At 48.8% G+C, this 14063-nt stretch overlaps 2 protein-coding genes across 10 annotated transcripts; both read left to right on the top strand.

Annotated features, from left to right (window-relative positions):
• The first annotated feature begins 2081 nt into the window (after positions 1–2081).
• PRF1 (perforin 1) lies at positions 2082–8427 on the top strand. 9 transcript variants are annotated; one of them, XM_085044466.1, is made up of 6 exons: positions 2082–2150; positions 3722–4209; positions 5666–6554; positions 6651–6698; positions 6735–6746; positions 6807–8426. In XM_085044466.1, exons 1-6 carry the CDS (start codon positions 2118–2120, stop codon positions 8367–8369), a joined length of 3033 nt encoding a protein of 1010 aa, XP_084900592.1. In that variant the 5' UTR covers positions 2082–2117; the 3' UTR covers positions 8370–8426. The 9 variants fall into 9 exon arrangements, with proteins under 9 accessions (XP_084900592.1, XP_084900591.1, XP_084900588.1 ...); XM_085044465.1 differs by having other exon boundaries at positions 6735–8426; XM_085044462.1 differs by having other exon boundaries at positions 5666–6698.
• Positions 8428–9638: 1211 nt separating this feature from the next.
• LOC146423737 (uncharacterized) lies at positions 9639–11986 on the top strand. The gene is made up of 3 exons (XM_085044437.1): positions 9639–9748; positions 10856–11775; positions 11894–11986. The coding sequence occupies exons 2-3, from the start codon at positions 10870–10872 to the stop codon at positions 11984–11986; spliced, it is 999 nt and encodes a 332-aa protein (XP_084900563.1). The 5' UTR covers positions 9639–9748; positions 10856–10869.
• The last annotated feature ends 2077 nt before the right edge of the window (positions 11987–14063 follow it).

Raw genomic sequence — 14063 nt, 5'->3', positions numbered from 1 at the left:
TTGGCTCCGTTTGGCTCCAAAATCCCCAAATTTCACCCCAAAAATCCCAAATCTCGAACCCGCGGCGAAGTTCATCCCGAAAATCGCGAAATTCACCCAAAATCTCCTGAAATTTACCCAAAAAATGACAAAATTCCTTCCTGGGAAAGGAAAATTTACCAAAAAAATTCCAAAATTGACCCAAAATTCTCGATTTTTACTCAATTCTTAATTCTTAATTTGGATTAGAAAGAAAAATTCCTGAAATGCCGAAAAATATCCGGAAATTCCCCCAAATCTCTGAAATCCCCAAAATCCCAAATTCCCCCAAAAATCCCAAATTCCCCAAAATTCCCCCAAATCTCGAATTCCTCAAAATACCCCAAATAATCCCAAAAATCCCTAAAATCCCCAAAACCCCTCACATCCCAAAAACACACAAATTTCCCCCAAATTCCCCAAAATATCCCAAATTCCCAAAAACCCCAAAACACCCCAAAATCCCCCAAAATTTCCGAAATCCCAAATTCCCTAAAATTCCCCAAAATCCCAAATCCTCCAAATTGCCCCAAAACTCCCCAAATGCCCCAAAATCCCCCAAAACCCCAAAACATCCCAAAAAACCCCAAAATGTCCGAAATCCAAAATTTCCCAAAATATCACAAATAATCCCAAAAACACCTAAAATTCCCCAAAATTCCAAATTCCCCAAAACTCCCCAAACTCCCCAAAATCCCAAATTCCTCAAAATTCCCCCAAAAACCCCAAAACATCCCAAAAAACCCCAAAATCCTCAAAAATCCAAAATTCCCCAAAACTTCCCAAAATCCCCCAAATTCCCCAAAATCCTCAAAAATCCCAAATTCCCCTAAATTCCCTCAAATTCCCCAAAATCCCCAAAATCCCAAATTCCCCAAAATACCCCAAAATCCTTAAAATATCCCAAATTCCCAAAAAACCCCAAAAAATCCCAAAATCCCCTAAATTCCCTCAAAACTCCCAAAATCCCAAATTCCTCAAATTCTCCAAAATTCCCCAAATTCCCCAAAATCCCAAAACTCCCCAAAAACTCCCCAAATCCCCCAATTTCCCCCAAACTCTCCCGCCCCTCCCCCATCCGGTTTTTGGGGGTTTTTTTGGGTTTTTTTGTTTTTTCCGGGGTGGGGGAGGGGCGGCGGGGTGGGGGAGGGGATTTGTCACTTCCTGCCCCTCCCCCACCCCCAGTGTCACCGGAGTGTCACCGGAGGGCAGAGAGATGGTGAGATTTGGGGGATTTTGGGGGATTTTGGGGATTTGGGGATGAGTTTTGGGGATTTTGGGATTTTGGGGATTTTGAGATTTTGGGATTTTGGGGTTTTGGAGTTTTGGGAGATTTGGGGATTTTGGGGATTTTGGGGATTTTGGGGATTTGGGGATTTTGGGGAATTTTGGGATTTTGGGGAAATTGGGGATTTTGGGGATTTTGGGGCATTTGGGGATATTTGGAATTTTTGGGACATTTGGGGAAATTTGGGGACATTTGGGGATTTTTGGGGCTTTTGGGACATTTGGGATATTGGGGGATTTGGGGACATTTTGGGCGGTTTGGTGACTTTTGGGGATTTTGGGGGAATTTGGGGACTTTTGGGGACATTTGGGACATTTTGGGGAATTTGGGTCTTTGGGAGATTTGGGGAATTTGGGGAGTTTTGGGGACATTTGGGGATTTTGGGGGAATTTGGGGACATTTGGGACTTTTGAGGGATTTGGGACTTTTGGGGATTTGGGGACATTTTGGGACATTTGGGACATTTGGGGACATTGGGGATGTTGAGGACATTTGGGAATTTTAGGGAGTTTTGGGGACATTTGGGAATTTTGAGCGAATTTGGGGATTTTTGGGGAGTTCTGGGGGAATTTGGGGACATTTGGGGACATTGGGTTTACTGGGGATTTGGGGACATTTGGGACTTTTGGGACATTTGGGGATTTTGGAACATTTGGAAACTTTTGGGGACATTTGGGGACATTGGGGGTGTTGGGAATTTTGGGGAGTTTTGAGGGAATTTGGGAGTTTTTGGTGACATTTGGTGACATTTGGTGACATTTGGGGACATTTGGGGACAGTCAGTACTCAGGGGTGGCTCACTCGGGGTGACATGGCTCAGGATGTGGTGACAGAGGTGACAGAGGTGACAATGACGTGGGGTGGCAGCGGGGGGAGGGGAGGTGACAGCGGGGGGAGGGGCGCAGGGCTGATGTCCCCAAAATGTCCCCAAAATGTCCCCAAAATGTCCCCAAATCCCCATTAATGTCCCCAAATCCCCATTAATGTCCCAAAATCCCCAATGTCCCCAAATGTCCCCAAGGTCCCCAATGTCCCCATTGATGTCAATGTCTCCAAAAGTCCCCAAAATGTCCCCAAATCCCCAAATCCCTAACAATGTCCCCAAATATCCCCACTGAGGTCAATGTCCCCAACTGTCCCCAAAATCCCCAAATCCCCAAAATCCCCATTAATGTCCCCGATGTCCCCTATGTCCCCATTAATCCCAAATGTCCCAAATAATGTCCCCAACTGTCCCCAACTGTCCCCAAATATCCCCAAATGTCCCCATTAATCTCAATGTCCCCATTAATGTCCCCAATGTCCCCAACTGACCCCTAATGTCCCCAATGTCCCCATTAATCCCAATGTCCCCAAATGTCCTCAAAATCCAAAAAAAGCTCAAATGTCCCCATTGATCTCAATGTCCCCAACTGTCCCCAAAATCCCCCAAATCCCAAATGTCCCCAATGTCCCCAAATGTCCCCAATGTCCCCAAATGTCCCCAACGTCCCCAAAATCCCTAAAATCCCAAATGTCCCCAAATATCCCCAACTGTCCCCAACTGTCCACAATGTCCCCACTGATCCCAATGTCCCCAAATGTCCCCAAATGTCCCCAAAATCCCCCCAATGTCCCCAAATGTCCCCAATGTCCCCAAAATCCCTAAAATCCCAAATGTCCCCAAATATCCCCAACTGTCCCCAACTGTCCCCAATGTCCCCACTGATCTCAATGTCCCCAACGTCCCCAAATGTCCCCAAAATCCAAAAAAATCCCAAATGTCTCCATTAATCCCAATGTCCCCAAAGTCCCCATTAATGTCCCCAAATGTCCCCAACTGTCCCCAAAATCCCAAATGTCCCCAATGTCCCCATTGATCCCAATGTCCCCAAATGTCCCCAATGTCCCCAACTGTCCCCAATGTCCCCATTAACCCCAAAATCCCCATTAATGTCCCAAATGTCCCCATCAATCCCAAAATCCCCATTAATGTCCCCAAATGTCCCCATTAATCCTAATGTCCCCAAATGTCCCCAAATGTCCCCAAATGTCCCCAAATCCCCCAATATCCCAACATGTCCCCAAATACCAACTGTCCCCAATGTCCCCATTAATGTCCCCATCAATGTCCCCAACTGTCCCCAATGTCCCCAAAATCCCAAATGTCCCCATTGATCTCAATGTCCACAAATCCCCCAAATCCCAAATATCCCCAATGTCCCCACTAATGTCCCCATTAATCCCAATGTCCCCATTAATGTCCCCAACTGTCCCCAATGTCCCCAAATGTCCCCAATCCCAACTGTCCCCAATGTCCCCAATAACCCCATTAATCCCAAATGTCCCCATAAATGTCCCCATTAATGTCCCCATTTAATCCCAATGTCCCCAATGTCCCCACTAATGTCCCCAACTGTCCCCACCTGTCCCCAGGCTCTCCTCCTGCTCCTGCTGTCCCTCTCCGCCCCCAGGGCCACCCGGGCTCAGTGTCACCTCGCCACCTCCCTCTGCGCCACCACCCCCCCCGCGCCGGGCCACCTGTCCCTGGGGCTGGGCCTGGATGTCACCACGCTGTCCCCAGCGCCGGGGCGCGTCCTCCAGCTGGGCGACAACGACAAGTGTCGCCTGTGCCGCGACGCGCTGCGGGGAGGCGACAGGCGCGTCCCCGCGGGGGTGGCGCGGTGGCACTCGGGGCGGCGGTGTCACCGCGGGTCGCGCGCCGCCTCGGGGGCCACCGCGCTGGGGGGGGTGGTGGCCGCGGGGGCGGCGCGCGGGTGGCGGCTGGGGGTGGCCGCGGTGGCCGCCGGGGGACAGCTGGTGGCCGCGGCGTCGCAGTCGCGGGTGGCGCGGGAGGGGCTGAGGTGGCAGCGGCAGGACAGGAGCGCGCTGAGCTGGCTGGAGGTGAAGTGCGTCTTCTACTGGTGAGAGCCTTCGTCATCTTCATCTTCGTCATTCTCATCTTCATCATTCTCATCTTCATCTTCATCTTCATCTTCCTCAACCTTGTTATCTTCATCATCATCATCTTCATCATCTTCATCATCATCTTCATCTTCATCTTCATCATCTTCATCTTCATCGTCAATCAACAACATCATCTTCATCTTCTTCATCTTCATCATCTTCATCGTCATCATCATCATCTTCATCATCTTCATCATCTTCATCTTCATCTTCATCATCATCATCTTCATCTTCATCTTCATCTTCATCTTCATCTTCATCTTCATCATCCTCATCCTCATCATCATCTTCATCTTCATCTTCATCATCCTCACCTTCATCATCTTCATCTTCATCATCCTCGTTATCTTCTTCTTCTTCTTCTTCTTCATCTTCATATCTTCATCTTCATCTTCATCTTCATCATCTTCATCTTCATCTTCATCTTCCTCAACCTTGTTATCTTCATCATCTTCATCTTCCTCATCTTCATCTTCATCTTCATCTTCATCTTCATCTTCATCATCATCTTCATCTTCATCATCCTGATCTTCATCTTCATCTTCATCATCTTCATCTTCATCTTTGTCTTCATCTTCATCATCTTCATCATCTTCATCTTCATCTTCATCTTCATCTTCATCTTCATCTTCATCATCCTCATCTTCATCATCTTCATCTTCCTCAACCTTGTTATCTTCATCTTCATCTTCATCTTAGTCATTATTCTCATCTTCATCTTCATGTTTATCTTCTTCATCCTTGCTGTCCTAATCTTCATTTTCTTCTTCATCTTCATCCTCATCATCCTCGTCATCTTCGTCATCCTCATCCTCGTGATCCTCATCTTCATCTTCATCTTCATCTTCATCATCCTCGTTATCTTCATCTTCATCATCTTCATCATCCTCGTTATCTTCATCTTCATCATCTTCTTCATCTTCATTTTATCTTCATCTTCATCTTCAGTTTCATCTTCATCCCCATCTTCATCTTCATCTTCATCATCCTCACCCTCGTTATCCTCATCTTCATCTTCCTCATCTTCCTCTTCCTCTGTATCTTTGTCTTCGTCTTCATCCTCATCTTCCTCTCCTCAAATTCCCCCAAATTCCCCCAAAATTCTCCAAAATCCCCCAAAATCCCCAAAATCCCCCAAATTCCCCAAATTCCCCAAAATCCCCCAAAATTCCCCAATTTCCCAAAATCCCCAAAATTCCCACAATTTCCCTCAAAATCCCCAAAATTCACCAAAAATCCCCAAAATCTCCAAAATCCCCAAATTCCCCAAAGTTCCCCAAAATCCCCAAAATCCCCAAATTTCCCCAAAATCCCCAAAATTCCCCAAAAATCCCCAAAATCCCCCAAAATTCCCCAAATTCCCCAAAATCCCCCAAAATCCCCCAAACCCCTAACCCTCTCCCCTCCCCCCAGGGCCTGGCTGGACCCTTCCTCGGCCCGCCCCTCCCCCCTCTTCCGGCGGTCAGTCCGCGCCCTGCCGGCCGAATTCACTCCGGCCACGGCCGGCGCCTTCGCCGAGCTGCTGACCACCTTCGGCACCCACGTGGTGTGGGGCGAGCGGCTGGGCGGCCGCGTCCGAGCGCTGACCGCCGTCCGGCTCTGCCGCGCCGCCATGGCCGGCCTGGGCGCCCAGGAGGTGACCGACTGCCTGATGGCCGAGGCGGCTTTCGGGCCGGCCGGAGCGACCGCGGCCAGCTGCCGGACGGAGCGCAAGGCCACCGAGGGCAACGTGAGCTTCGGCGAGTTCTTCTCGGAGCGGCTGCTCGAGGTGGACGGAGGAGGTGGACAGGAGGGTGACCAGGAGGGCGACCTGGCCTTCGGCCGGCCGGAGGATTTCTCGCGGTGGCTGCGCGGCGTCCCCGAGGCTCCGGCCATGGTGGAGGCCGACCTGCGGCCGCTGCACACCCTGCTGGCCAGGAGTGACCCGCGGCGCCGGGCGCTCCGGATGGCCATCGAGAGCTACGTGGCGGCCAAAGCGCTGAGGGTCAACTGCAGCTGCGCCGGCCTGGGCGGCACCGGTCAGCGGGGTGGTCAAGGTGGTCAGCGTGGTGGTCAAGATGCTGGCGAAGGTGGTGGTCAGTGGGGTGGTCAAGGGCTTGGTCAGCGTGGAAGTCAACGTGGTGGTCAAGGTGGTCAACATGGAAGTCAACGTGGTCATCGCGGTGGTCAACACGGTGGCGTTGGTGGTCAGCGCGGTGTTCGCAGTGGTCATCAAGGCCAACGTGGTGGTCAAGCTGATGACCAGGCTGGTGACCTCTGGGGTGACCTCTGGGGTGACCACCGTGATGACCATCCCACTGACCTCTCCGATGACCAACCCAATGACTACTCTGATGACCAACCTGATGACCTCTCTGATGACCAACCCAATGACCTCTTCAATGACCAACCCACTGACCTCTCCGATGACCAACCCAATGATATCTCTGATGACCAACCCAATGACCTCTCTGATGACCAACCCAATGACCTCTTCAATGACCAACCCAATGACCTCTCCGATGACCAACCCACTGACCTCTCCGACGATCTCTCTGCTGACCAACCCGCTGACCTCTCCGCTGACCTCTCCTCCGGCCGTCCGGCCGCCCCTCCCCCCCACCCCTGCCACTGCTCCTGCTCTCCCTCCCCTCCCCCCCTGGGCGGCTCCCCCTGCTGCCCCGCCCACCGAGGCTCCGCCCACCTGTCCGTGCTGGTCATCGGCGGCCTGGGCTGGCGCGGGGACACTCTGTCCGCCACGGACGCTTACGTCTGGGTGACCTTCGGCGACCGCCGGGCGCGCACGGCCACGGCCTGGAACACGGAGCGGCCGCGCTGGGGTCAGCGGCTGGACTTTGGCGATGTCCAGCTGCTGCCCGGCGCCGCCCTGGAGCTGGAGGTGTGGGACGAGGACCACGGCTGGGACGATGACCGCCTGGGCACGTGGCGGCAGCCGCTGACCGCCGCGAGCGACCCGCGGCCGGCCGTGTGCTTCCCCGGCGGCGGGCGGCTGGAGCTGGTGGTCAGTTTGACCTGCGGCCCTTCGCTCGGAGGGTCACTCTGCCACGACTACGTCCCCCGGGCGCCCGAGGGGGGCAGCGGCGTGGTGGCCGGAGGGGAGTGGCCGCCCCAGGGGTCAGCGTGGGAGAGGCTGGTGGTGGACAGTGAGGAGGAGGAGGAGGAGGAGGAGGAGGAAGGGCTGAGTGATGTCCAGCTGAGGAGGTTTTGGGGAGATTTGGGGGGTTTTGGGGAAAATGAGGGAAATGATGGAAATGCCAAGTCTGACCCAGTTTTGGGGTCTCTGAAAACTGAGGAAAAACCCCAAAATCAACCCAAAAATCAACCCAAAAATCCCAAATCTGACCCATTTTTGGGGCTGCAAAAAGAGGAGGAAAATCCCCAAAATCGACCCAAAAATCAACCCAAAAATCCCAAATCTGACCCGTTTTTGGGGCCTCGAAAATCCAAGGAAAAAACCCAAAATCGACCCAAAAATCGATCCCAAAATGGACCCAAAAATGAACCCAAAAATCCCAAATCTGACCAGTTTTTGGGGCCTCAAAAACTGGAAGAAAAACCCCAAAATCAAGCCAAAAATGGACTGAAAAATCCCAAATCTGACCCATTTTTGGGGCTGCAAAAAGAGGAGGAAAATCCCCAAAATCGACCCCAAAATGAACCCAAAAATCCCAAATCTGACCAGTTTTTGGGGTCTCTGAAACACGAAGAAAAAACCCAAAATCGACCCAAAAATCCACCCAAAAATGGACCCAAAAATCCCAAATCTGACCCATTTTTGGGGCCGCAAAAAGCCAAGGAAAAAACCCAAAATCTACCCAAAAATCGACCCAAAAATCGACCCCAAAACCGACCCAAATCTGCCCCAATTTGGCCCAAATTCGACGAGGATGATGATGATGAAGATGAAGAACTCAGCGACGCCGAATTTCAGCGACTTTGGGGAATTCCGGAAACTTCCGACAAAAATCCCAAAAATCCCGAAAATCCCAAAAATCCCAAATCCGACCCGTTTTTGGGGTTTCCGAAACCCGAAGAAAAACCCCAAAATCGACCCAAATCTGCCCCAATTTGGCCCAAATTCGATGAGGATGATGAAGATGGATTTGGGTTTTCCTAGATTTTGGGGGGAAAAAACCCAAAAAAACCCAAAAAAACCCAAAAATTTGGGGTTTTGGGGAGTGGGGGGAGGGGAATAAAGAGTTTGCAGCAAATCCTGAGTGTGTTTGGGGTGAAAATGGGGGAAAATGGGAAAATTGGGGAAAAATGGGGAAAATTTGGGGAAAATTGGGGAAAAATTGGGGAAAAATTGGGGAAAAATGGGAAAAATTGGGGGAAAAATGGGGAAAAATGGGGAAAAATTGGGAAAATTAGGGGAAAATTAGGGGAAATTGGGGAAAAATGGAAATTGAGAAAATTAGGGAAATTGGGGAAAAATGGGAAAAATTGGGAGGAAAAATGGGAAAATTTGGGGAAATTGGGGAAAAAATAATGGGAAAATGGGAAAATGGGGAAATGGGGAAAGTGGGGAAATTGGGGGAAATAATGGGGAAAAAATGGGGAAAAATGCAGAAAAATTGTGAAAATTTGGGGAAAAATTAGGGAAATTGGGGAAAAATGGGGAAAAATTGAGACAATTAGGGGGAAAATGGGGGAAAAATGGGAAAAATTGGGGAAAATAGTGAAAATTTGGGGAAATTGGGGAAAAATTGAGAAAATTAGGGGAAAATTGGGGGAAAATTAGGGGAAAAATTGGGGGAAAGTCAGGAAAAAATTGGGGGAAAATGGGAAAATTGGGGGAAAAATGGGGAAAAGTGGAAAAATTAGGGGAAAATTTGGGGAAATTGGGAAAAATGGAAAATTGGGGGAAAATTGGAAAAAATGGGGGAAATTGAGAAAATTAGGGGAAATTGGGAAAACTGGGGAAAATTGGGGAAAAATGGTGAAAATTTGGGGAAATTGGGGAAAATTGGGGAAAATTTGGGAGAAAATTGGGGAAAAATGGGGAAAAATGCAGAAAATTAGGGGAAAAATGGGGAAAAATGCAGAAAAATTGTGAAAATTTGGGGAAAAATTGGAGATTGGGGTTGAAGGGGAAAATGGAAAAATTAGGGGAAAATTGGGGGAAAAATGGGGAAAAATTGGGGAAAAATCAGGAAAAAAATGGGGAAAAATTGGGGAAAAAAAGGAAAAATTGGGGGAAAATGGGGAAGATTGGGGCAGTTTTGGGGTTTTTTTTTTCATACTTTTGAGTTCTGGGTGTGCTTTTGGGGTGGTTTTAGTAATTTTGGGGCTTTTTTTGGGTTTTGTGGCACTTTTTGGGGCATTTTTTGGGGCAAAACTGTGCAGTTTTGGGGTTTTTGGCTCCTCCCGATTTCTGTGAGTTTTTGGGGTTCTGGGCGTGGCTTTTTTGGGGCGTTTTTGGGGGTTTTTGGGGTTTCTGGGTCGCCCCGCCCCGGCAGCACTTCCTGTCCCTCTGCAGCTTCCGCCGAGCCTGAGGTGCCGAAATTTGGGGAGATTTTGGGGTTTTTTGGGGTTTTTTTGGGGTTTTTTGGGGAGATTTGGGGGGTTTGGGGTGGATTTGGGGAGAAAATGGGCAAAATTTGGGGGAAAATTGGGGAAAATTGGGGAAAATTTGGAGGATTTTGGGGTCCGGAAGGAAGCAGGGGGAGATTTGGGGAGAAAATTTGGGATTTTGGGGAGAAATTTTGGGATTTTGGGGAGAAATTTTGGGGTTTTGAGGAGAAATTTTGGGGTTTTGAGGAGAAAATTTGGGATTTTGGGGAGAAAATTTTGGATTTTGGGGAGAAATTTTGGGATTTGAGGAGAAATTTTGGGGTCTGGAGGGAAATTTTGGGATTTTGGGGAGAAATTTTGGGATTTTGGGGAGAAATTTTGGGGTTTGGGGGGAAGTTTTGGGGTTTGGGTGGAATTTGGGGGAATTTTGGGATTTCCAAGGAGGATTTTTGGGGAATCTCGAGGTGAATTTTGGGTCCCAGGACGAGAATTTTTGGGGTCCCCGGGGTGATTCTGGGGGAAAATTTTGGGATTTTGGGGTATTTTTGGGAGGATTTTGGGGAATTTGTGGGATTTTGGTGGATTTGGATGCGAATTTGGGGGATTTTTGGGAAATTTTGGGGAAATTTGGGGAGAATTTGGTGGATTTTTAGGGGATTTGAGTGATTTTGAGACATTTTTGGGGAAAAACTTTGGGATTTTGGGTTATTTTGGGGGTATTTGTGGGATTTTGGGGATTTTTGGGGGATTTGGGTTATTCTGAGTGATTTTTGGGGTGATTTTTCAGGATTTTGGGTCTTCGGTGGATTTTTTTGGAATTTGGAGGATTTTGAGTGATTTTTTTGGGGAAAATTTTGGGGATTTTTGGGGAAATTTTTTGGGGAAGATTTTGGGGATTTTTGGGAAAAATTTTGGGAAAAATTTTAATGAAAATTTTGGGGAAATTTTTGGGGAAAATTTTGAGGAAAATTTTGGGGAAATTTTGGGGAAATTTTGGGGATTTTTGGGAAAAATTTTGATGAAAATTTTGGGGATTTTTTTGGGGAAATTTTGGGGATTTTTGGGCTCACTCGCCCCTCCCCCCCCCAGGTAGCCCCCCGGCCATGGCGCCCCTCCCCCACCCCCCTGTGGCCATCTGGATCCTCCTGGTGGCTACCGAGTTAGCCCAGGTGGCCACCGGAGTGACCACAGCCAGCCTGGGGGTCACTGAGGGCCAAATGACCACCGATGGCCACCGAGTGACCACCGAGGGCTACCAAGTGACCACCGAGGGCCACCAAAGCCCGGTGACCACCCTGGACCACCGAGTGACCACCGATGGCCACCGAGTGACCCCGACGGCCACCAAAGGCCACCCGGCGACCTTGAGGACCACCCTGGGCTACCAAGGGACCACCGATGGCTACCAACCTGCTGGGAGCACCGTGGGCTACCAACTGACCTCGATGGCTACCAAAGGCCACCCGGAGACCACCGTGGGCTACCAAGTGACCAGCGAGGGCTACCGAGGCGCAGAGAGCAGCATGGGCTACCGAAGGTCCAGTTCGGGCTACCGAGCTGCCGGGAGCACTGAGGGCCAGCGAGTGACCGCCATGGCCACCGAGGGCTACCGAGTGACCACCGAGGGCTACGGAGTGACCACTGAGGTCTACCGAGTGACCACTGAGGGCTACCGAGTGACCACCGAGGGCTACCGAGTGACCACCGAGGGCTACGGAGTGACCACTGAGGGCTACGGAGTGACCACCGAGGACCGAATGACCACTGAGGGCTACGGAGTGACCACTGAGGGCTACCGAGTGACCACTGAGGGCCACCAAGAGACCACCAGGGGTGGAGTGACCACCAAGGGCCAGAGAGTGACCACCAAGGCCAGAGTGACCACCGCTGGCCGAGTGACCACCTCGGGCCAGCCGGAGGCCGGCAGTGGCCAGCAGAGCCTCCCGGTGGTCAGCTGGCCCTGGCTGGTGGCCGCGGCGGTCACTCTGGTGGCCTTGGTGGCGCTGAGGGTGGGGGCGGGGCGGGGGCGGGGCGGGGGGAGGGGCAGTGGGCGGGCCAGCGCCGGCGCTGGGGGTGGGGGAGGGCGGGAGGGGGTGGGGAGGGGCGGAGGGGGTGGGGGAGGGGCAGAGCCCCGCCCAGCCGTTGGTAGCCACGGTGGCCAGCGGGCAGGTGGGGGAGGGGCTGCGGACCTTCCGGGGGGGAGGGGAAGGGGGGGAGTGAGGGAATTGGGGGGAAAAAGGGGAGAAATGGGAAAAAACGTGGGAAAATGGGGAAATGAGCCGAAAATGGGAAAAATGAAACGAAAAATGGGGAAAAATGACCCAAAAAAATGGGAAAATGGACCTGAAAAATGAGGAAATCGTCCAAAAATGGGGAAAAGGACCCGAAAAATGAGAAAAAAATGACCCAAAAGTGGGAAAAGTGACCCAAAAAATGGGGGAAAAAGACCCAAAAATGGGGAAAATGAGGTGAAAAATGAGAAAATGGATGTGAAAAATGAGGAAATTGTCCCGAAATGGAGAAAAGAACCAAAAAATGGGAAAAAAAGACCAAAAATGGGGAAAATTATGTGAAAAATGGGAAAATTGCCCAAAAATGGGAAAAGTGAGGTGAAAAATGGGGAAAAAAATGAGCCAAAAATGGCGAAAATGAGGCGAAAAATGGAGAAAATCATCCAAAAATGGAGAAAATGACCCAAAAATGGGGAAAAAACACCCAAAAATGGGAAAAATGAGCCAAAAATGGCGAAAATGAGGCGAAAATTGGGAAAAATGATCCAAAAATGGGGAAAAAAGACCCAAAACTGGGGAAAGAGACCCAAAAAATGGAGAAAAGGACCCGAAAAATGAGAAAATGGACCCAAAAAATGGGAAAAAAATACCAAAAAAATTGAAAAATGGAACAAAAAATGTGGAAAATCACTCAAATATGGAGAAAAGACCCAAAAACGGGGAAAAAAAGACCCAAAAATGGGAAAAATGACCCAAAAAATAGGAAAAAGGAGCTAAAAAATGGGAAAATTGACCCAAAATTTGGGAAAATTGACCCAAAATTGGGACTTGGAGTTTCCAAAATTTGGGAAAAAAACCCAAAAATTGGGGGAAAAAGACCCAAAATTGGGGAAAAAAACCCAAAAATTGGGAAAAAAGTCCCAAAATTGGGAAAATGACCCAAAAATTAGGAAAAAGGAGCTGAAAAATGAGAAAATTGACCCAAAATTGGGATTTGGGATTTCCAAAATTTGGGAAAAAGAACCAAAATTGGGAAAAAAACCCCAAAGTGGGAAAAAAGACCCAAAAATTGGGAAAAAAGTCTCAAAATTGGGATTTAGGGTTTCTAAAAATGGGGATAAAAACCCCAAAATTTGGGAAAAAAGACCCAAAAATTGGGAAAAATTACCCAAAATTTGGGAAAAAAAGCCCAAAATTGGGAATAGAGGTTTCTAAAAATGGGAAAAAAGACCCAAAAATTGGGAAAAAAACCCAAAAACGGGAAAAATGACCCAAAATTTGGGAAAGAAGACCCGAAATTGGGATTTAGGGTTTCCAAAAATGGGAAAAAAAGACCCAAATTGGGAAAAAACCCTCAAAATTTGGGAAAAATGACCCAAAAAATAGGAAAAAGGAGCTGGAAAATGGGAAAATTGACCCAAAATTGGGACTTGGGGTTTCCAAAATTTGGGAAAAAACCCAAAAATGGGGAAAAAACCCCAAATTGGGATTCAGGGTTTCTAAAAATGGGGATAAAAACCCCAAAATTGGGAAAAAACCCAAAAAAATTGGGAAAAAAACCCCAAAATTTGGGAAAAAAGACCCAAAATTGGGAAAAAACCCCCAAAATTTGGGAAAGAAGACCCGAAATTGGGATTTAGAGTTTCCAAAAATGGGAAAAAAAGACCCAAAATTGGGAAAAATGACCCAAAAAATAGGAAAAAGGAGCTGAAAAATGGGAAAATTGACCCAAAATTGGGATTTGGGGTTTCCAAAATTTGGGAAAAAAACCCAAAAATTGGGAAAATACCCCAAAAACGGGAAAAATGACCCAAAATTTGGGAAAAAAGACCCAAAATTGGGATTTAGGGTTTCCAAAAATGGGAAAAAAAACCCAAAATTTGGGAAAAAAGACCCAAAATTTGGGAAAAATGACCCAAAACCGGGAAAGGGAACCCCAAACTGCTGCTCTGGGAACCCAAAAATCGCCTGAAAAAATCCCCAAATTTGGGTTCCTCCCGCCGCCCCTCCCCCACCCCGAAATCACCACAAAACAAAACAAAAACAAAATTATTAATTTTTTTTTT

Source organism: Lichenostomus cassidix, unplaced genomic scaffold (genome assembly GCF_008360975.1).
Source record: "Lichenostomus cassidix isolate B80296 unplaced genomic scaffold, HeHo_3.0 HiC_scaffold_36, whole genome shotgun sequence".
Lineage (NCBI taxonomy): Eukaryota > Metazoa > Chordata > Aves > Passeriformes > Meliphagidae > Lichenostomus > Lichenostomus cassidix.
Note: the sequence above shows the minus strand (reverse complement) of the source record. Positions and strands in the feature narration are given on the sequence as shown.